This window comes from Silurus meridionalis, chromosome 8 (assembly GCF_014805685.1).
Source record: "Silurus meridionalis isolate SWU-2019-XX chromosome 8, ASM1480568v1, whole genome shotgun sequence".
Lineage (NCBI taxonomy): Eukaryota > Metazoa > Chordata > Actinopteri > Siluriformes > Siluridae > Silurus > Silurus meridionalis.
In genome coordinates, this window is record NC_060891.1 from 12,481,230 (window position 1) to 12,505,534 (window position 24,305).

Consider the following 24,305-nt stretch of genomic DNA (forward strand, 5'->3'; position numbering starts at 1 on the left):
TTGAATATTGTCCAATTGTATCCAGTATATCTTATTATAAAAATATATATAACATGAAACAGTTTTGAGCTATATATTATGAAATACAGTAATCCCCCGCTTTTGTTTAGCTGATTTTCCCGGTGTCTCGCGGATAGCACCATAGACCAAAAAACTTATAGGGAATTGTTTTATGTTAAAATAATGAAATGTATTAATAAAAATATAATTATTAATTACAAAAATTTAATACAGTACATTACTGTATACATAAAATAGCATTTTCGGGGTGGCGAGCGGTTTTGAAACGTAAACGGGGGATTACTGTATACTTGCTCTATGGCGGGTCATTTTGGTCCTTTTCGAGATTCTAAATAGAAGCGAGATGATCTGCTGAAAGAAAATTCTGAGCCTGAAATAATAATAATAATAAAAAAGGTTTAAAATAGATTTCATACATCAGACAGATCGATATCTGGTGCGTTGTGATCTTATACCAGTAAATACTAGATAAATTAGACTACATTCAAGATATTGTCCCGATTTAGTTTTTCTGCAGTGTCATGTGAATTGTCTTATAAAGGTGTCATAGGTAAAAATGTCGTTAAGGTGGATAAAAATCTCAGAAAAGTGTTTATATACACAATTAAAAGAAAAAATTTTCTCACGTACATTGGTTTAAATTAATCACTACGTTTTGTTTAAGAAAAACCCATACAACTGTGATTTCTTTTGAAATCGTTTTAAAGAATATCTCAAGTCAAGTCAAGACTTGACTGCAGTCTTGGTTATTCGTTGTCAGTTCACGCTCCTCGCTAATAAAAAAAAACATGCGAACGTTTAGACAGATAGTGAAATGACTAAAGACCTGGGTTTGCTCCTGAGAGGGAACATTAGATAATTTCATTGAGAAGTGCTTCAGCTCCCGTTATAATCAATTTACTCACAACATGCTACACAGTGAGCAGTACGTTCAAGTTACCATGTTTTTACTTTTTTTGTTTTCTTTTTGTACAAAAGTGCAACCCTAAAAAAGAAGGCTAATATAAAGGATTTCGATTCTCTCAAATTTCGATGATTCTGACGATTCGTTTAATAAATATAACAAATGTACAAATTATTGCCACTTTCATTTACCAAAACAATCCAGTTCCTAAATTCCATGATACATCAAAAAAGTGATTGAAGATTAGTGCTAGCCTGTGGTATTTAGTCCCTTCTACTTCATAAATAACTTCATGTTTATTATCTACCACTTGATGCTACTCGAATCGAAGAGTACCACTTTTCGCCTAGACGTAAGGCAAGTCGTTAAAATAATCTTTTTTTTTTTTTCACAGTAATTCTCAAAAGTAATTGGTACTTTAGCTATCTGGATCTTTGAGTTACTAAGGCCTTACCTATTCAACAAAATGCCCTTGTTGAATAAGTACTCATTATTATTGTTAGTGATCCAACAAGCTGCACAGTATTAGAAAAGTAAAAAATAAAAAAACAAAAAACAAACCAAAAAAAAAAACCAGAATGGGATGGTCATGATATTCAGATCTACAAAAATAGTATTATACAGTTACTTTCATTTCTAATTATAAAATATTGTTAATGTATATATGTGTGTATATATATACAGTAATCCCCTGCTTTACCGCAGATCGAATATTGCACCCCAGGTTTATCGGCGAATTGCATTTGACACATAACTAATTTGTTTGCCTGTTTTTCCAGGTCTCTCCAGAAAACTAATAGAGAATTGTTTTTATGGAGTTTTATGTTGAAATAATGAAATTTGTTAATAAAAAAATATTAAATTATTTATAACAATATAAAGTAAAATGTTAATACAGTACAGTACTGTATACATAAAATAACATTTTTGGGGTGGCGTCCGTTTCTCGTGGGTGGTTTTGGAACCTAACCACCGCAGGGGATTACTGTATAGAAATATATATATATATATATATATATATATATATATATATATATATATATATATATATATATATATATATAATCTTACAAGAGTATGTACACCCCTCACATTTCAGCAACCATTTTATTATATCTTCTCAAGGGACAATTTGATAGAAATCTAACTTGGATATATTTTAGAGTAGTCAATGTGCAGCTTGTATAGCAGTATAGATTTACTGCCTAAAGAATTTTCTCTTGAGAACATGTAATAAAATGGTTGCTGAAATGTGAAGGGTGTACGCACTTTCGTGAGATACTGTATATATTGCCACTATTCAAGAAGACTTGCATCTAGAACAAAGTGCTCAGTTTTCAGTAAGTAAACCGAGAGGAAGTTGTACTCTAACATTGCACAAATTATGTACAAAATGTACACAAACTGGAAAGCCAGAGTTGAACAGCATTAAACTCCTATGGACACGTCAAAACAGTGACCTTTTAACCATTCGCTTGAACGGCTTCGCACTTACTCTGAATTTAAGATCACCTTTTGCCTTCATGACCATTATCGTACCACCAAGCAGGACACACACAGTTTGGAGGGTCCAATGCAGTCGTCATGACAGAAGGCCCCACATCCTTTACACATGATCATGGCCTTTAGCCGACAGTAGCATTTTGACTGGACGTCCTCCATTCCTGAAGCTTCTATAAAGGCCTGCTCAGGTGAGGACTCACGCTTGCCCTGATCCAGAAGGCGACCGGCAGGTATAGCAGTGACAGTCACGGAAAATGACATCATCCCCTCGCTGGTGTTCTCATTACCGCAAGTAACTGTAGAAGAGGCACCAGAATCAGCAACGCTATGATTTATTGAGTGAGGCATTGACATGCTGATAGTGCCACCATAGAAAGTACCCGTCATCGTTTCTTGTCCATCCTGTGACCTCTGTGATTGGAAGGATGTTACTTGTGGCTTACAGTCACCCGAATGATGTGGCCCTGAGTTACCCTGTTTACTGATGTCAAGGTGCAATCGTGGTGATATTTCTTTGGTTCTTGTTGAAGTGCCACCATCTTCTTCATTGGACAAACAACTCCGTGACTGAGACTCTACATTCGTTTGAGGACAGTTCGGATCATCAGGTCTTGTGATGCGACATCCTTGCTGTTCAACTTTAACACCAGAAAGGCTAGAATGCCCTTTGAAAGAAGTCTGACGACCGGCTTTCTCTTCTCCGTCTACATTTTCCTTCTTTAGGTTGGCCAGATGAGGTCGTTTGCTGCTCTCAGACCCTCTGCCATATGTGGAATTATTTAGTAAATAGTGTCCTGTCATGGCAGGTTTGGACACCCTTTTTCGTCCAATGAGGCCTAGTCGAAACCCCGGTTGGTCATTAGAGTTCTCTGGATAGCCGAGCAGACTGGGCTCCAAATGGGACGGCTGAGAGATTCGGCCTTGCTGACTTCTGTGTCTTAGAACATGGAGAACCTGCTCCTGGGTGTTCTTGTCCAACTTGTCCACACAGCTCCCATGTCTGTTTGAATAATGCAACATTCTAGATCTGCTAAAATCCTGTGTGTCTACAGGTTTCTCTAATCCCATCCCTGATGTCCTAACAGCCTGGTTGCCTTTATCCTGTGATACAGCAGTCAAATGCTGCGCATTTATCTTGGCAGGTGTTTTTGGAAGAATCTTCTCCAGGGGAACTTCTTTACCTTGAAGGAGCTGAGCGACCAGTGGATTATTGGCAGGAATTGAGAAGCTGGTTTTGATCACTGAAGGCCCTGGAGAAGGTCCCTCTTGTGCTTTCTGACTGAATGGCAACATATTTGAAGGCGATATCTGCATTCCACCAACAGAGAGGACAACACCATGCTCCTTCACATGAGGATTTGATGCATGCTGGGTGCCCTGGGAACCAAGAAAGGACTTGTTTTCTTTAGAAAAAAATTGGTTTGTGCTGGAGCTTTGAACAAAACTAGGGTCCACCTGCCCAGTAGCACCTGAGGAAAGAGATGTTTGTGAGAGAACTCCAGTGTTCTCAGGGACAGGAGATGCAGAGTTAATCTTTATTGGAGATACAGATTGGCTTCTACTGCTTGCTGGTGAAAACTCTTCTGACAGAGACTGGACTAGTGAGGGTGTGGAGGTACATCCAGAGGAGCTAGGTCCTGAAGTGGATCCTCTGTGTGCGGTGTTTGCTCCTGCAGCTGCCGCAGCTCGCTGTTCCCGAGCTAGTTTGGCTTTAGCTTTGATGTCGGCTAAGGTGCGTGCACCGGTGCATCCTGGGCGGATACTGGGTGGTGTCAAAGGATGAGGGGTCCTTGGAGACACTTGGCCTAAAGCTCCAGGGGCAGACAGGATTCGTGACACAGGGATCTAGAAACATTGAGAAACAGCGTCAGATTCCAACATTCACATGCAATAAAACAAATGTGAATAAGAAGTAAAACCTACTTTGAGAGGGGGCACTTTCTGTTGTGCAGTTAATGAAGTTCCTGCTGGCAGTGGCGCTTCTGTTGGCGCTGGAGCTGTACCATCTGCAAGCCGTGGTTTCTTCTCTGCTACCTCTTGTTCGCTGGAGAGTTTTCGCTTTAGTGGCTCACTGGTAACTTCAGACACTTGTGACACAACTCCCTCAGCCTTTATTGACTCACTCTCTATGGTATCCTTCCCTTTACAGCTAGGTTCTTGAGGAGATGTTGGGCTATTCGTTTTACCCTTGGACACCTTTTCCTCTACACTTGATGTTAATGGTTCTACCACTTCTTCTGCAGGAGGTGTAGATTCCTCCTGTGTCCCAGATGCAGTCTTCGTGTCGGAAGACGTCTTATTAAAAGCTGAATGACTTTCCATGCCTGGGTCAGCATGGGAGGACTCTGGTTCTGGACGGCTTATTGCCACTGAGGTTTTCACCTCTCTGGATCGCAGCTCCTTGTGGATGACTTCATCAGTGTGGTTTGGCTTTTGTGCTTCTGTGCGAGACTCTGTTTTTCCAGGCTGGGGAGAGTCTTTAGCTGGCGTAGAATTGTTTTCGTCCTCTATCAGCTCTCTGGATTCCTCAAGGCTTAATCCAGACCTGAAATAAAAATGGGCTTGATATAAATTTTTATACTCCCTTCACGCCTACATGCCCTTTGATCTGCTTTGACAAATATACACTTAATATAACAAACACTTACTGCTCTCCGTAGAAATTTTCAAAGAAGTGCTCTTTCCAATACTCCACTTTCTTCTCCTTCTCAAACTCTTGCCGCATTCTTAGTCGTAGCTCTGGCGTGAATTCACCTGCAGGCAACACCACATCACATGTTACGCATCAAATTAAGGTCATATTTTACTAAAATGCTTTTTAAATGTATAAACACTAAATAAGAAACCTACCTTCGGCTAGCCTTTCCTTCCACGATTGTGCAGCTGATGTGAAAAACTCGTTGTTCAAAGCAGAACTAGTTATTCTCAGCATTCCATCAATGCATGACTAGAACACAGGATGATTGGAATAAGTATAATACACAATCTAATGACCAACTATCATGCATTTCCAATGTTTGCAATAGTGTAATATTCCTCTCTATTTATATACCTGCCGGTCAACCTCTGGCAGTAAATTCAGAAGTTTCTGCTGACAATCGGAGGGCAACACGGAAAATGTGTGTTTATTGATTATGGCCCGTAGATTAGTGTTGACTAGGATGGAATCAGGCGTCTCCACGTCAATCTCACACTTGGTTCGTCTCAACTGGCCTAAGAAAGAGGAGAAATGTCGGGTTAGAAGACTACGGGTAATTAAAACAAACAAAAAAAATACAAATGAAAAGATGCAAAAGTGAAAACTCTTACGGGCATTGAGCCGACTGGAACGCTGAGACATCTTCCTGGAAGCGACAGTGTGGCACGTGTCTGCTTTGACAGAGGAGGAGGAGCTAGATGTGGAGTTCTGAGGACTGGCAGGACAACGCTCGGTCTGTTTTAGTTCCCAGGCTACAATAGTAAGAAGCATAGATTTACTAGACAATTCAACTGAAAGTAAAGTTAAATAAAAAGAGATTATTATCAGTAGTAGTGGTACTAATAGTAATACATCATAATATAAATGGAATAAATGGATATGGATTTGAAAATATATATTTGTGAAAACGTAATTTTTTGAGCTGATTAAATTTCAGAATTAAAAAAAAAAATGTAATTAGCAAATGTACCAGTTTTAGAGGGTGCTGAATCAGTCATATTTTTCACAGATTTAAGTAAAAGTCTTGGGCTGGAGGCTGTGGGGATCGCACACTGGCGGCGCTGATTCCTCTGCTGCTGCTGTTTTAGAGCCTTAAAATGCAAGAGATAGTGTTTTATAATCAGTATGATTATAAAACTATATAAACTATATAAAACAATGAGACACTATATATAAATTACACAAAAGTTAACGCAAATAAATTTTAACAGCACAGATTTTATTAACACGCGATTAACACAGCACATTTCTGTTTGACCATTTTTATTTCAAATATAAATAAATATAAAGAGGAGAAATTATAACCTTTAACGCAACACACATTTATTCACTGCGTTCTTTCTTTACTCAGATATTTTTTAAATAATTAACTCCACCGAAAACATTTTTTAAATCACTAAACATTTGTTTTACTGAGGCAACAAGTTACAAATCAAACACCAAAATCCGCCATGATTCAAATTTCAGCAATTAAAACTGTCCGTGTGGAAACATAGCAAAAAATTCCATTTGCTGTCCTGATGATTTACGTAATTTAAAAACACCAAAATTACTTTCAAACATTTATTATGACATTAATATTTTGTCTTCATGCCCTATGTTGCATAGTGTTTTACAATTAATTAACATACATTTGCATAAAGCATACATATTAATCCATGGCCATGTTGATTAGAGTATTAAAAACCTGAAAAATAATCATTTAAAGTTTAGATTTTTTATGATATTTTAATCGATTGACAGCCCTAATACATAAACACATATATATATATATATATATATATATATATATATATATATATATATATATATATATATATATTCTCTCAAGGAACAATACTATAAAAATTTAACTTTAATATATTTTACAGTAGTTAGTGTGCAGTTTGTATAGCAGTACAGTGTTCTCTAAAATAACTCAACATACAGCCATTATTGTCTAAATAACTGGCAACAAAAGTGAGTACACCCTAAGTGATAACGGCTGTACGTCGTGTAAACATTCGTCCTATTCATCGTGTTTATGTTTTTGTCTGCTTGACAGGACCATACAAATTTGTGCATCTTGTATTAGAGCAGTTAAAATGTGGTGCTTTGAGTTCAATTTTCTCATACTGACCACTGGATGTTTAACATGGCAACATTCCAACATGTACTGTGACATTCTGAAGCAGAACATGCCGCCTCCCTTCAGAAACTGGGCCGAATTGCAGTTTTCCAACATAATAACGATCCCAAAAACATGATAACTGCCTTGCTGAGGAAGCTGAAGTTGATGGAGTGGCCAAGTATGTCTCCAGATCTGAACCCTATTTGGCACTTGTGGTGCATCCTCAAGCGGAAGGTGGAGAAGCGCCATGTGCCCAACATCCGGCAGCTCCGTGATGTCATTATGGAGGAGTGAAATAGGATCACAGCAACAACCTGTGCAGCTCTGGTGAATTCTATGCCCAGGAGAATTAAGGCAGTGCTACAATGGTGCTCACACAGAATACTGACACTTTGGACACAGTTTTGACATGTTCACTTAGGGTGTACTTACTTTTGTTGGCAGTTATTTAGACAATAACTGCTGCATGTTGAGTAATTTTTTAGAGAAAAGTAAATCCGTACTGCTATACAAACTGCACACTGACTACACTAAAGTATATCCAAGTTTCATTTCTATAGTATTGATCCTTGGAAGATATAATTAAACGGATGCTGAAATGTGATATATATATCTATATCTATATCTATATCTATATATATATATATATATATATATATATATATATATATTTTTTTTTTTTTGCATGTTGCATGTAGGCATCCATTTATTTAAAGGTAAGAAATTACAATACGCACACTAATAACACTAATACCACAGACACAGAATATACATATGTAACACAATATAATATAACAACTAAACTGACACCTGCTTAAGTGCTTTTTTGCTGTGTTTCTGGGATGAGGAGATGAGTTTGCTGCTGGAGACTGAAGGAGAAGAGCAGCGAGACTGTGGGGAAGATGGCTGTGACTGCAGATTTGCTGGCCCTAAAAAAATAACAAGAACATTGCTTTCAACTTGTGCAAGTCGGCAGATGCACACAAAAACATACCCACGCTTACTTCTCTTCCTTGCTCCCTCTCTCTTTCTCTCTCTTAGTTAATTAAGGCCACTTCCACTCAGATGCACAGTGCTCAATTTGTAACAGATCATTATCTTGTAAAAGTGCTGAGCAATAATTTCAATTATTTAGGATGAGCATTTTGCTCTTATCAGTATTTCACACCCTTCTGCAGAAGGAAAAAAAAAGCCTAACATACAATTCATTCAAAACATCTGCTGAGGAGTTTTGAAAAAGAGCCGAAAGTACAATGCCGTTTTGGAAGTTTTATACGTATATGTATACAGTATATAAAGAACAATTTTCAATTACTTACATATTATCCATTCCTTGTGCTCTTAAATGTAGTAATATAAAGCCAGATTTAAAAAAAAAAAACATTGCATAAGAAATGAATAGCACCCTTAAGAGAATTTTAAAAATTATTTTTTTAAACAATCTGTCCGACAAGCACGATTGCTAAACGTCTTTTCGGATGATTATTTCCTGTTTTTCGCACTACAGCACTGCAGCCTTTGACAAACGTTTCCAACGATATGCTAAAAAGCACAAACACAGATATTGCACTTACTGTATTTTGTGCAGTTGTCTCCAACTTTCATAGAATGCATTGTTCAGTGATATAAAGATTCACAGGAGATACTAAACTAATTGCTCTGTTAGCACACTAGCTCTCTATAGTTCTCAAGTATATGCAGTTGAGGAAGTGGTCTCTAAAAAAAAAAATTCATTTCCTGTTTAAAGGTTGATCTCTGACTAATGGGAACATAAAGGAGAAAAAAAAAAAAACTCAGCATAAATAACATATACATACATATATATATATATATATATATATATATATATATATATATATATATATATATATATATATATATATATATATATATATATATATATATATATATACACATACATACATACATATATATATATATATATATATATATATATATATATATATATATATATATATATATATATATATATATATATATATATATATATACATACATATATATATATATATACATATATATATATATATATACATATATATATATATATTCTAAAAATTCTCCTTTTTTAAAACAACATAGAACCCAAATGCAAAAAAGAAAAATCCAACCTTTCATTTAAGTACATAACTTTGGTGGTAAAAAATCATACATTTAGAAAAAAAAAACTTGAAATCATGTGTCCCACAATTATTGGCACCCCTAACAATTCCTCTGAAAAATTTAATTTTTTTTTTTTTATATATTTTCTGTAGTTGCTAAGGTTGGTCAGGGTATCTAGGGACTTTTAATTAGTAATTCATGATTTCCTGTTTCCTGGGGTATAAATATGACGTGACACAGAGGCCTAATTCTCTTACCCATTTGTCAACATGGCAAAGACAAGAGAACACACCATTCAAGTAAGGCAGATGTGTGTCGACCTTCATAAGTCAGGCAATGGATACAAGAAAATAGCCACTCGCCTTAACTTGCCGGTATCTACAGTCAGAGGAATCATTAAGAAGTTTAAAACAACTGGAACAGTGACAAACAAGGCTGGAAGAGGTCCCAAGTTTATCTTGCCACAACGCACAGTGAGGAGGATGGTAAGAGAAGTAAAAAAATTTCCCAAGCTCACCGTCACAGAATTGCATCAAAGAGTGGCATCTTGGGGTCACAGAGTCTCCAAAACAACCATCAGACGCTCTCTACATGCCAACAAGCTGTTTGGGAGGCATGCAAGGAAAAAGCCTTTTCTCACTAGTCTGGAGTTTGCTAAGCGGTACTGGGACTTCAACTGGGATTATGAACTGGGCATTATGAACGCTTTGAAGTACCAGGATATTTTAAAAACCTGATGGCCTCTGCCAGAAAGCTGAAGATGGGTCGTCATTGGTTCTTTTTAGCAGGATAATGATCCAAAACATGTGGCAAAATCTACGCAAAAGTGGTTCAGCAGTCACAAACTCAAGGTCCTCCCATGGCCATCTCAGTCCCCAGACCTCAACCCAATCGAAAACCTGTGGGGCGAGCTAAAGAGAAGAGTGCATAAGAGAGGACCCAGGACACTGGATGATCTAGAAAGATTGTGCAAAGAAGAATGGTCAAAAATCCCTCTCTCTGTGTTCTCCAATCTTGTGAAATGTTATAGGAGGAGATTAAGTGCTGTCTTGTTGGCAAAAGGAGGTTGTACAAAGTATTAACATCAGGGGTGCCAATAATTGTGGCACACATGATTTCAAGTTTTTTTTTTTTCTAAATGTGTGATTTTTTTTTACCACCAAAGTAATGTACTTAAATAAAAGGTCTTTTTTTGCATTTGGGTTCTATGTTGTTTTAAAAAAAAAGGAGAATTTTTGAAGTCCACGACCACATCTTAAACAGGGTGCCAATAATTGTGGAGGGCACTGTATATATATATATATATATATATATATATATATATATATATATATATATATATATATATATATATATATATATATATATATATATATATATATATATATATATATACACACACACATATATATATATATATATGTATATATGTATGTATGTATGTATGTATATACATATACACACACACACACATATATACACACAATTTTTTTTTTGCTTAGTACTTTTGCAATCAAGGTAAAAGGTATTTTTACCAGACAATTTTAGGGCATAATAAGACATTGAGAACGCAGGTCACAATGTGCACAGTTTGTTATGACAGATTTATACAGTATATAAGCTGCAAAAGCTTTTAATTTTTTCATTGCATCAGAATCAGTGGCTGCATCATAGATAATTATGGAGAAGATTCAGTACCAGACAGAATCTCACACTGGGGAAAAAACAAAACAAAACACGAAATGCAATACACAGATGGCACTGGGAGAGCAAAAGCTTTATTGCATTGCTCTTACATCTCTTCAGTGAAAAGCAATCAGCAGGGGATTACATTTTTAAGAATTAAATGCTGACTTAGCAACAGAAAGTGAATATAACCCCTCCTCCATGCACTACATTTCATTTACATATATATCTACAGCACTTACAAGATGACCTTATATAGAACCTACAAAATGCAAGTTTCTATCAAAAAGACATCAGGTATAAAAACACTGTGAGGGGCTGCAAAGGGTATGCAAATGTAAAAATACAGGGCAAGGTGTTTTTTTTATTTTTTTTAAACAATATGATAAGTGTCATAGTAAAAGGTGGGTCTTAAGTCTTCGTATGAAGACAGCCACTGAATGATACATGGATTCCTTGTACCCTGATAGATGATTGGTCCAGAGCATTTTGCAGAGTAGGGTATGTTCAGTGCTTTAAGGAAGAAGATCATTTGGACTTTATAGGTCAAAACTATTTATAATCAGACTACTGGACAGCAGTGGCACAAGCAAACCAATAGAGTGGTGAGTGAAACATCATGTTGCACTAAAACGATACATTCACTGTGTGATTGCAATTTGTTTTTAACTATGTTCAAGGGTGTGGCTGTTATCAGAAAGGAAGAAAAAGGGGACGGAGCGTTTTTTTTTTTTTTTAATCTGTTCATATAAAATAACTCTTTGTATCTGGTATACAGTACTCGAATGTTTTTAGTATACACTGAAGACGTTTCCTTTTAAAATAAAAAAAAGGGGACAATCGCTTTCATTTCCGGCTACTTAAAAAAAAAAAAAACAAAAAAAAACACACAAAAAAAACAAGGCACTTTTTGTTAGAACCCACCCATTTTTCCAGTAATCAAAAATATTGGCACATGACTGTCAAGTGTTTCTTGTTGCCTAGTTTTGTCACCTTTGACTGAATGTTTAACGACGCTTAAAATGTCTACTCTTGGTTGTATAGGTTTCACTGCATTTGTTATTAAATACGATATACCAACATGAAGACCAGAGAGCTGTCTATGGGAGAAAAGCAAACCATTCTGAACCTGAAAAAAGAAAGAATATTGCACAAGCATCAGCACAGCCGATACAAGGATAGCAAATAAACTATTTGGAATGTGGAGAAAGAATGTGGAGTGAGAAAGGTTCTGCTAATGACCCAAAACATACAAGCTCAAGCATTCTGGAGTTTTTGCTTGACTGCTCGTGGGCTCACTAATCTTTCTTGATGACGTAACTCATGATGGAGGCAACAAAATTAATCCATGGAGGAGTTTACAGAAACAGTCTGTTCGCCAATTTAGCAATCAGAGAAATATGTCCAATCAAGTTGAGGGAAACAATTATGCAGCCAGACGATGCAAAACTTCATCATGTGAAAATAACATAGCCAAGTCTGGCTTAGTCAAATCACCAGTTGAATCCAATGAAGCATACGTTTCATCTCCTGAAGAGAAGTCTGAAGGGAGAACTGGTTTTCTGGTCCATCAACCCATACATTTTTTAACTCTAAACCAAAAGTCTTCAATATATAACATAAAATAGCCTTGCTGTTCAAGAAGCTTTTATTGTCATTTCTACCATATATAGCTGATGCAGTACACATTGTTTCATTTCAATGTTTCTCCAGAACCCTGATGCTATATTAAACATAGAGCTACATCACACATCACCACACAACATAAAGCTACAAAAGCTACTTCTATTGTTCTTCTATCTAACACATGTAATTGTCTCTAAATGCCAATATTGTTGTATTAAGCCTGATCTTTTGCCAAAGCAACATTGTCTAGAATCGGTACTCATTTGTATGAATTGCGTTTGCTTTATCGTGACTGTAGATACGATCGTTAGGAAATAGTAAGATGAGACAAAGGTGTACCTCTTCTCCTCCACCTTCCTCTACTGCCCTCTTTACTGCTGCCACTGCTGTTGTTTTCTGTGTTCCGTGCGTCAGACAAGTTATCACTGCTGTCTTCAGAAGCCTCCTCAGATAGCTCCTTCACCACATCCGCAATGTCCTTCTGCTCAAACAGGCATACAAATGCATAGACGTCAGAGTCTGGTTTATCTTAATGAGTCACCGTGCTTCTCTTTAGATTAATCACAATTACAGTGCGTGTTCGCTATGCATAAACACTCATTACCGACGATCATCCACAACAAATGCAATTACAATGGCTGAGTTCTCACTAGCTAATAGATGGGGCGGTGTGATGGCACAGTCACACGTACAACGAGCGATGAACATTGCACCAGTGGTTATGAAAGATCTGTTTAAGCACGTTATGTTGCAACACATCTTCCTGTTTCGAACCATACTCATAGTGAAAGTATTTTCTTCACTCCATTAGGTTCGGGTTTCAATGTTGTGCTTAGTCACCTTCAATGTATAGACTCCCATTCGACCAGGGACTTTGTAGAAAATCCCTTCCTCACCGCGGGAGTTGGTGTGGAGCATGGCGTTGAGGCAGGCGAGGGGGGATGTCCCACTGCATATAACAAGATAAGTAGTATAGTGTAACACGTTGTATGTGCACGTATAAATTGTATTATAGAAAATTCAAGTCATTCCAATAACAGCTATGGTTTAATAAGCACACACACACACACACACACACACACACACACACACACACACACAGCAAATAAATAAGCATTATTTTTAAGACACAGCATGCAAATAACAATTTTTGCCGTCACCTCCTTTAACATAAACGCGTATTCTTGAGCGCGCAAATGTATTGAACTAAAAACTCGACTGGACAAAAGCCGTAAATGAAGCTCCAATAATCAATCAATCGTCGTCTATTATTCATAACTTTAGAATGTAGCCTCTGTATTGATTTACCTAGAAATATTCGCACTAGAACTTAACACTGAGAGGTTCAGACTGGGATGGAAGAACAGGGGTGAAAAACCAACACACAGTAACACAGTAGAGGAGAATAATCGTGACTCTGCCTTTATTGGACGTCATGAAAAAGCAACAACGTGAGAGCTACAGCCAGTGAGTCTGCCTTTAGTGGGATTTTAATGCCTTTTGCATGCTGTGCCAATTAGGGAATGTTAATACGTAGCATGCAAATGCCTGCTATATGGAAGTTAGTGTAAGATAAATAGGGGGATAAACTCTCATATAATCTTACCTTCTGGAAGAGAAAAGGATCATTGCAACAAAAAAAAAAATGTATTAATTAGATGTGTATATGTGTGTGTGTGTGTGTGTGTGTGAGTGTGTGCGCTCACTAAACGTATCTGGCCTACACAAAATGTGAATGAAAAAAATCTCACCTTATTTCCTTGAGTCGCTCTCGCTGAATCACCTGCAGGATCTCTTTATGACTCATTGGTGTGTTCGGGTACTTCTCAAGCACCTGGGAAAAAGAAAAAAAAAGGAGAGTGAGAATGGGATGGATTTAAAATGATGCAACCCAAATACAGGACAATTCCATTTGAGAGAGTAGGTGAAATACTAAACCGCGGACCTGAAAAAAGTAGATGATATATCCAGGCTTACAGTTTTTCATACGCAACTATACAGAGGACTATCAGTTTTAGTAGAAAGGTAATATAACGAACACATCTATCAGGGATAGTTCTCCACCATGCCACCAGAGGGCACCCTTTCCAAAATCTTTCTTTTAGGTCATGCTCATTTCCTGCCGACACTTATTTTATAAAAAAAAAAAAAAAAAAAGCACACAGAGTTGTGCCATTTGCTTGTCATTTATTAATCGCCGAGTCTGTGTGTGACCCCGATTTTACTTTTGTCCCCCACTTTGATTATACCCTTCTTTTGGATTTGTTTGTGCCAACTTTTCATTGACTAAATTTATATTTATGGCATTCAGCAGACGCCCTTATCCGGAGAGACTTACATTTAATTCATTCACACTGAACAGTTGAGAGGTAAGGGCCTTGCTCAGGAGCGTATGGCCAAAGATGCCCAGTGGTGCTTCCAATTTTTATATTGTGTACATCCTCAACACTCTCTTCGGCGCTCTTTCTTACAATAACAGCATGTTTATTTGTTGTTGTTTTTACCTTAGTCATCTAAAAACCAGAGAACCTTTACTCTACTGAACTTTCCTAAAGTGGTTTGGATGCTGCTAGGAACTATTTTTATTGGATAACATTAATTAGCTTGAATGGATGTTAGACAACCTTTCCAGAGTAAAGGATGTGGAGAGAGTAATATATCATCAGTCAGGCCCCTCACATTTAAACATGTTACTGATCGAAAACGAAGTTAATCAGATGTTAATAATGTTTTACATCAGAGGAAAAAAAAGGGATGATGTATTATGGCTTTGTTTAGTGCAGTAGAAGGTCAGATCAAATTTGCAGTGCTTTACAATAAGTCTAAGTATTTAAAGACAATGAAAACACAGGCAAAGGTACAGTGAATCAAAAGCTGTAGACCAGCTTTTGAAAAAGTCTAATAGCAGTCTATAAATTAAATAAAACATAAAGACTTATTAAATAAATCTCAAAATGATTCCACTGTATACATTATTATCCTGCCACAATATCTAATGAGGTTTACTATACTACTATACTACATATAATACTATACTATAATACATATTATATATGTATTACCAGACCTGCCAAACTTTATGCATTTTTGCGTCAGACTATGCTAGTATGTCTCTTATCGGTCAAAATAGACATATAAATAATGATTTGTGCAGGTGTTTTTATCTGACAATAAGATCAACATGTTCAAGTATATATATACTCGTCTAATATTTGAACATGTTGAACTTATTTCTGATTTATGAACTCAAAGGAGTCTCACTTTACCCCGATAGCAGTTATGGAGTCTCAAGAAAATGGCAGAAAGGGGAAAGGGCAGGAAGAGGGCAGGGCTTTTTTGTGAAGTGTCAGTTTAAACACCTGCACAAATCATACCATATTTATGTCCATTAACGCATTTCTTGTTGCTTGCTCTTTTGCTGTATTTTTGACTGCTAACAGACATACTAGCATAGTCTTATTTAAAAATGCGTAAAGCTTGGCAGGTCTGGGAATACAGTAATTTGGTCGTTTTTCTGTGGGTCATGAAAGCTCATGGGTTTTTTTGTGTGGTAATTGTTTTTGTATGCCTCGATAAAGCAAAAAGTCTATTTGCTTTTTTACCAGTCTGCATTCATGTATTGTACAAAATACATTATCATAATTTTAAGTTAAGTTAATAAAAAGCCTAAGTGGGCTGACAGGCAAGCATAACTTGAGACTGTGCTAGCATATAACTGTAGCGAAGTCTTGTCCTTTATTTTATTTACATTTAGGGCATTTTGGCAGACTCTCTTATCCAAAGTGACTTACATTTATCTTATTCATACATATAGCTGAGATGAGGGCAAAGACTTTTGCTCAAGGGTCCAACAGTGGCAGCCTGGTGGTGCAGCGATGTAAACTTATGACCTTCTGATCAGAAGTCTAATGTCTAAACCACTGAACTTCCACCTCCCTCTTATTTTGCTTTAACCTCTTAAACAAACTGTGTGTTTGAGATGATTCACAATTGCTGCTGAAAGAATAATGACCACGATATAAGATTACGCGGTGCTGCTATCGAAATGCAAACTCAAATAGATCCGTTTTAGATACAAAAGACGATCAATGCCTGTGTTTCTCTCTTCTTTGATTAATGCAAGCATCTCTGACCTGCAGCTTTGCTTTGATTATGAGGTCAGTCAATGGTGCAGTGCCGGTGTAGTTCTCACCAGTTGTAACAGTGAGGTGGTGAGATTAGTAATACAATGACTTCAGCCAAGCATGACTCATTTCCTTTTAGCGAAAGGATACTGCCTTGTGAAAATACAATAATGTAGCTTCACACAGAATGGTGAGTGTTTTCCCTTAAAATTAAATCTTTCAGTAATGTTCTTTAAAGCAAATGCATTAGTTTTTTGCTATTAATATTTTCAAGGTTTTTTTCTTAATCACTGGTCACCATTGTTTCCCAGTGACTAGCACGATTTCAAATGTTTCCCACTGACCAATCACTAACATATGTTTTCCAAGGCCCAATCACTGTTCTCCATGCCAGATCGTCCTCCATGCCGAAACGAACGACACCAGGCTGAGGCGAACGGAGATCTTAAAGAGGGATTTCAGGATCCTGGTGGAGACGGTACGCAGCACATCGCCCACAACGAGGATCATAGTGCCAGGACCTCTTCCCACTTACCAGCGAGGAATTCAAGTCAAATCAAGAAGCTTTTATTGTCATTTCAACCATATATAGCTGACGCAGTACACAGTGAAATGAGACAACATGCCTCCAGGAACCCTGGTGCTACATTTAACAACATAAAGCTACATAACAGAAGACACTAGTAAGTGTCCTCGCCACATAAAGTGCATTGTATGCAACCTGGTGCAAACAGTGCGAGACAACACAAGACAGTGTAGGACAAATACACAAAATAGCTCTGCCAGTAAACCTACTGTATGTTACAGAGTGCAGTGTGTAAAAGAGAACTGAGTACAGGAGTGTACCTTGTAATAAACAAAATGTAAACAAAAAGATTTGTGCAAAACAGCATGTAAACAGCATGTAAACAGCATGTAAAACAGTTGGTAATAATAAGGTCATATAATATGGGTGGTGCTGAAGACATGGATGTGTAAAATGAGTACGAGTGTGTGTTGAGTCCGGGTTGTACAGATCAGTCACACAGTTGAGTGAGTGTGTGTGTGTGTGTGTGTGTGTGTGTGTGTGTGTGTGTGTGTGTGTGCGTGCGCGTGTGTGCATGAGTTTTAGTTCAGTTCTGTGTTGTCCTCTGTAGGGTCATGCAATCCGAGACGGTGCAGTTCCCAAACCAGGCAGTGATGCAGCTGCTCAGGATGCTCTTAATGGTCCCTCTGTAGAATGTGGTCATGATGGGGGGAGGGAGATGTGCTTTCCCTCAGCCTTCTCCGAAAGTAGAGACGCTGCTGGGCTTTCTTGGTGATGGAGCTGGTGTTGAGCGACCAAGTGAAGTCCTCTGCCAGGTGAACACCAAGAAACTTGGTGCTCTTGACGATCTCCACAGAGGATCAATCAATGATCAGTGGAGAATGGTCGTTTTGTGTTCTCCTGAAGTGAACAACCATCTCTTTCGTTTTGTCAACGTTCAGAGACAGGTTGTTGGCTCCACACCATGCTGGTAATTGGTGCACCTTCTCTCTGTATGCTTACTCATCGTTCTTGCTGATTAAACCCACCATGGTCGTGTCATCAGCGAACTTGACGATGTGATTTGAGCTGTGCATTGCTACACAGTCGTAAGTCAGCAGAGTAAACAGCAGTGGACTGAGCACACAGCCCTGAGGGGCCCCAGTGCTCAGTGTGGTGGTGCTGGAAATGCTGTTTCCGATTCGGAAGAACTGAGGTCTCCCAGTCAGGAAGTCTAGGATCCAGTTACAGAGGGAGGTGTTCAGGCCCAGTAGGCTCAGCTTCTCAATCTGATTGATTCGTACATATTAGTCCTTATTGTCCAGGTGGGTGGAAGCCAGATGAAGGGTTGTGGAGATAGCATCGTCCATGGAACGGTTTGGACGATACGCAAATTGCATGAGGTCCAGTGAGAGTGGAAGCTGGGTCTTGATGCGCCTCATGACGAGCCTCTCGACATCATGATGAGTGTAAGTGCGATGGGACATTAGTCATTGAGGCTGCTCAGGGAGATATTGATGTCGGTAAAGACATCTGCTAGCTGTTCTGCACATTCCCTAAGCACTCTGCCAGGAATGCTGTCTGGTCCAGCAGACATTCGTGGGTTAACTCTGCATAGAGTTTTCCCCACTTAAGCTGTGTCAGACAGAGCACCTGGTCACTAGGAGGAGGGGTGATCTTCCTTGCCGCCATGTTGTTCTGCATTACAGTCACAAGCAGGTGAAGTTGTCTTGTAATTTGTGATCGCCTGGATGCCCTGCCACATGCGCCGGATGTCTCCACTAACGTGGCCACAGATTCTTTTGGCAAGTGCACGCTTCGCCTCTCTGATGCACGGGACAGTTTGGCCCTTGCTGTCTTTAAGGCCATCTTGTCCCCTGCTCTGAAGGTGGAGTCTCTGGATTTCAGCAGTGCACGCACCCTAAACTATTTAAGTTAGCAGTTATTAAGCCCCTTTATGAAACCTAATTTGGATCCAAACACTATCAAGTTACAAACCTATTTCACATCTTCCTTTTATGTCTAAGACTTTAGAAAAGATTGTGTCTGCCCAGATATGTTCCTACTTACAAGAGAACAATATCCTTGAAAAGTTTCAGTCGGGTTTTAGGCCCCATCATAGCACAAAAACAGCTCTAGATAAAATCACTAATGACCTGTTTTTAGCTTCAGACCAAGGCTACATCTCTCTGTTAGTTTTGCTAGATCTTAGTGCTGCATTCAACACTATGGATCATGATCTTCTCCTAGATTGCCTACAAAATTACATCGGCATTTAGGGACAGGCATTAAGCTGGTTTAGATCCTACCTGTATGATCGTTACCATTATGTAAACTTAAATGGAACGCTATCCAGGGTAGTGCAAGTAAATTATGCGGTGCTACAAGGTTCAGTTCTAGGTCCCCTGCTTTTCACAATATCCATAATTCCCTTGGGAAATATTATCAGAAGACATGGGATTAGCTTCCACTGTTATGCTGATGATACCCAGCTATATAACTCATCGCAACCAGACCAAACAGCTCAATTTAGACAGCAACTTGTCTTTTGAAAATCACATCAACCATATTACAAAAACAGCCTTCTTTCACCTTAGAAATATTGTTAAGCTAAGCAACATGTCTATATCTGATGCAGAAAAGCTTGTTTATGCATTCATGACCTCCAGACTGGACTATTGTAATGCATTACTAGGTGGTTGTCCTGCATCATTAATAAACAAGCTAAAGTAAGTCCAGAATGCAGCAGCCAGAGTTCTCACAAGATCAAGAAAATATGACCATATAACCTCAATCTTATCGTCCCTACATTGGCTTCCTGTTAAATTTGGAATCGACTTCAAACTACTGCTACTTACTTACAAAACACTAAATGGTTTAGCTCCTATGTATCTATCCAGTCTTTTAACACACTACAATCCATCACGCTCCTCAGATCTCAAAACTCCGGACTTCCAGTAGTTCCTAGAATAACAAAGTTCACTAAAGGCGGTAGAGCATTCTCACGTTTAGCTCCTAAACTTTGGAATAGTCTTCCCTACAGTGTTCGGGACTCAGACACACTCTCCCAGTTTAAGTGCAGATTAAAAACTTATTTTTTAGCAAGGCCTACATATAACACACATCAACTTCATAACCTTGTGCTCCAGAACATCTGATCACATGCACATGATCAACTTGTGCTGTTAATATTATGAACAGCAGCTACGCTAATTCCTCTCCACTGCTTCTCTTTCTCTACCCATCCCGAGGCATCCTGAGGTTGCACCAGCTCCAGTCACGTCCCACCTCATGAAGATTATGGACCTTTAAAGAAGTGGATGCCATTCCCGCAACATCCCGAACCATCTAGAGACGTACCAGCACCATTTGGATCCCGAGTTTGTACATTAGACCTCTGCATGTTTAAAGGCTCTGGCATGGAGAAGCTGGTGTTGGATCTGTGATGATCGCAAATGTTTTACACATTCTTGCGTTATGAAAGTATGAGACCAAGCAACAGTAGATGAGCTAAAGGACATTCAGGGTGGTGCAGGGAAAAGGAAAATTTTGGAAGTGGGAGATGGTGACCCTGGGACATCGGCAATTGTTAGGACCAGTTTGTCCTACACACCAGAGAATATTGAGGCGGTTCGAGCTGCAGCACCACCGTGTTGAGCAGTTTTTTCAAAATTACGCACTCGTTTTGTAATCGAATGAGCAAACGGGACACAATCATGACGACCTAACTGGTAACGATGCCGTAATGATCACTAGTTGCGCACAACTCCACTGCTCTCTTATATCTAATGGCAAGGGTTTCTAAACAAGGTTGCACTGGTTCCAAACAACTCCCGATGTCCCAGGGTCACCAAATCCTAGTTCCAAAGTTCTCTCTCTTCCTGCGTTAAATAAAGTATAATTTGCGCATTTGTTTTTAACTGAGACTTTCTGAAAAAAGCCCCTCCCCTTCCTCTCCTTTCTGACATGCACATGAGACTCCTCAATTGCAGGGTAAAGTGAAAATCATTTGAGTTTATTAATAAGAAATAATATCAACATTTTAAAATATTAGACAATTACATATTTAACATTATTTTTCTCCGGGTCATGAATTTTGGGCGATCATGATTTTTTTATGTGGTCATTTTTCTCAGTCTAAATAATGCAAAAAAAAAAAAAAAAAAAGGATTCGCTTATTTACCAGTCTGAATTAATGTTTTGTTCAAATTAGATGATCATACTTTTGAGTTTAAAAAAAAAAGCTTAAGTGGATTTAACATTAATTGAGGGCTATTGATTCCCAATGACCAATCACAGATCCCCACTGTGTGCATTGACCAATCGCTGATCCCCACTGTTCCCAATTGTCAATTTCTAGTCCCCATTGTTTGTCCCACCCACACTTTTTAAACCAATTTAGATCATTACAAGTAAATGAAGTAAATAGTATATTGATGTTACTTCAAAAATTAACAATAAATTAAATTAGTTTGTGACGTCTTCTGAGGAACTCATTAACATGATCTGTTTCCCCTAAAACAAAGGTGACCACAGATACCCTTATAAGATTAGATAATTAGATAAATACATTAAAAAATAATGTACATGCTGAAAAATATTTATATATATTTAATTTATATTCAGTTGTAGGTCCCATTTGAGACACAACACGGCAGTATTTTCCAGTTTGACACTTGCTTTCACTCTGAACTTTCACTCTACTTTTAACAAGGACAATTTTATTTAAACGACCTGTTTAAATATGAAAGAAACAGGTATTAGGTTTTATTTTAAAAACTTATCCTCATTTCACATCTGCACTGCAATCCACCTGTGTGTCTCCTTTACCTCGACTTCCACCTACAGTATGACATGTTGCTAGCGGGCTAGTAGACGTGCTAATTCACAACACGGCGACAAGAACGATAAAACTACATGACATGATTATAGGAAATATAAAAACTCTGTGAAAACCTGGCGGATACGTTTAATGGCTATGTTTTATTTCACTAGCTAATCGAATTAGCCATATAAGAGGTCTGCGCTTAGCCTAGCCTAGCTAGAGGGACACACGTCATGCGCAGGGACATCAACAGTCCCCGAATAAAGAGTTTTATAAGGAGGCTTGAAAACCGGAGGAACAAATGCGTATGGTCGGTGTACATTAAATACAATGGACAGACTCTTTTTTTGGTTTACAGGCCCTTTATTCGCACTCAGTCCGCCTGCAACAGCGGGTCATGAACTCAAACACACTTCTCCCAGCTCTTCTTTCCCCACACGTATTCGAACAGTTCCTGTCTTCTATGGAAGCTCGGTACGCACCCTACCCTACAACCTGCCAACCAATCACAACACAAGAAAGCGCAGCAACCAGCCAATCAGGGCAAAGAAGGCGGGAGTAGTGGGAATACAGGTAGGAAAGAATACAGCTTGTGGAAAGTGTGAAAAAAAAAAAACAAGAAAAAATAACAAGCACAAACAAACGTCCCATGGCGTCCAGATTTACCGTTTTCGCGGCCTCTGCCCAGGTCCTCCCTTTTTTCTTCTTTTGTCTCTCCCTCATGTCGGCGGTCGGCTCCCCGGTAATTGACCTAACGCGCCAGTGTGCCGCTGTTAAGATGGAAATGTTGCTTCGGCTACGCTGCGAGTCCTGCCTTTTCTGCCATATTGGGTACTTACTGTAAGCGGGCGGGTCACGTGACCTGGCCCGTGACGTCACCTTACTGTACAGGACACGTCCATAGAAGCAGCAGCAACATGCACTGGGTTTTAAGAATTAAAATCTTTAAATATTTGTATTTTAAAATGTAGGGTAATCCGATAATTTTTTTCTACATTGTTATTGATTGGATAGCAGAGAGTAGTAGTATGTTGAACTGTATGTATTAAGTCTTATGAATAGAAAATCTAAACTAAAGATTTTCTGAATGCTGTTTCTAAGCACTCTGCCCAGTGATAAGGCTGCTTATAGGATGCTCAATTTTATTATCCATTTTAGATCGTTTAATTTCAATATTTTATGGAAATTGTTTTTCTTTCCAATAATGATGCAATGTATTAGATTTGACGTTCTGTATGTGCGAAATAAAAGGCTGTAGTATCGTTATGTCCTCGAGAGGTCGCTAATGTTCTGGTTATACAGTCTTCTTCTTCTTCTTTCGGCTGCTCCCATTAGATGTCGCCACAGCGGATCATGTCTTCATACCCCCCAGTCCTCTACATCTGCCTCTTTCAACCCAACTACCTGCATGTCTTCCCTCACCACATTCATAAACCTCCTCCTTGGCCTTCCTCTTTTCCTCCTTCTGGTGGCTCCATCCATACCGATGTACCCAATGTCCCCCCTCTGCACATGTCCAATCCATCTCAATCTCACCCCCCTCACCTTGTCTCCAAAACGTCCTACATGTGCTGCCCCTCTAATAAACTCATTTCTAATCCTGTCCATCGTCGTCACTCCCAACAAAAACCTCAACATCTTCAGCTCGGCTACCTCCAGCTCCACCTCCTGTCTTTTATTCAATGCCACTGTCTCTACACCGTACATCACAGGTCTCACCACAGTCCTATAAACTTTCTGTGCAGATACTCTTCTATCACAAATCACTTCTGCTATCACTCTTCTTCACCCACTCCACCCTGCCTGCACTATTTTCTTCACTTCTCTAACGCACTCTCCATTACTTTGCACTGTTGACCCCAGGTACCTGAACTCCTCCACCTTCACCACCTCTTCTCCCTGCAACCACACCACTCCACTGCCCTCCCTCTCATTCACACACATGCCCTCTGTCTTACTCCTACTGACTTTGATTTCCCTTCTCTCCAGCACATACCTCCACCTCTCCAGGCTCTTTTCAACCAGGTAGACTCCTGTCTGACCTCACCTGTCAACCACTGCAAACAGGAAAGGGCCCAGAGCCGATCCTTTATGCAGTCCAACCTCCCTCACATACTTCTCTGACATACCTGACTTGCTCATACAATACCACAACTCCTCTCTCGGCACTCTGTCGTAC

General features: G+C 38.7%; 1 protein-coding gene across 5 annotated transcripts; it reads right to left on the reverse strand.

Moving 5' to 3' along the window:
* Positions 1 to 2,020: 2,020 nt before the first annotated feature.
* asxl2 (ASXL transcriptional regulator 2) lies at positions 2,021 to 23,667 on the reverse strand. Of its 5 annotated transcripts, XM_046855589.1 has the most exons (14): positions 22,793 to 23,664; positions 14,424 to 14,506; positions 14,279 to 14,281; positions 13,513 to 13,621; positions 13,012 to 13,153; positions 8,047 to 8,165; positions 6,097 to 6,217; positions 5,738 to 5,878; positions 5,481 to 5,641; positions 5,279 to 5,375; positions 5,077 to 5,182; positions 4,352 to 4,973; positions 2,809 to 4,273; positions 2,022 to 2,724 (listed from the first exon to the last, which is right to left on the reverse strand). In XM_046855589.1, exons 1-14 carry the CDS (start codon positions 22,847 to 22,849, stop codon positions 2,456 to 2,458), a joined length of 3,495 nt encoding a protein of 1,164 aa, XP_046711545.1. In that variant the 5' UTR covers positions 22,850 to 23,664; the 3' UTR covers positions 2,022 to 2,455. The 5 variants fall into 5 exon arrangements, 4 of the variants coding, with proteins under 4 accessions (XP_046711546.1, XP_046711545.1, XP_046711542.1 ...); XM_046855586.1 differs by having other exon boundaries at positions 2,022 to 4,273; XM_046855587.1 differs by lacking the exon at positions 14,279 to 14,281 and having other exon boundaries at positions 2,022 to 4,273; positions 22,793 to 23,663.
* Between the last annotated feature and the right edge of the window lie 638 nt (positions 23,668 to 24,305).

What these genes read in the sequence shown, in the direction of transcription:
- asxl2 (XM_046855586.1), bottom strand. Translation starts at nt 22,849, where the DNA reads ATGAGGGAGAGACAAAAGAAGAAAAAAGGGAGGACCTGGGCAGAGGCC. An exon ending in AGGAAGGTGGAGGAGAAGAG is followed by an intron (nt 8,166 to 13,011) that starts GTACACCTTTGT and finishes TTATTTTTTTAG; the next exon opens with GGCCAGCAAATCTGCAGTCA. An exon ending in GAAAATTTCTACGGAGAGCA is followed by an intron (nt 4,974 to 5,076) that starts GTAAGTGTTTGT and finishes TTTTTATTTCAG; the next exon opens with GTCTGGATTAAGCCTTGAGG.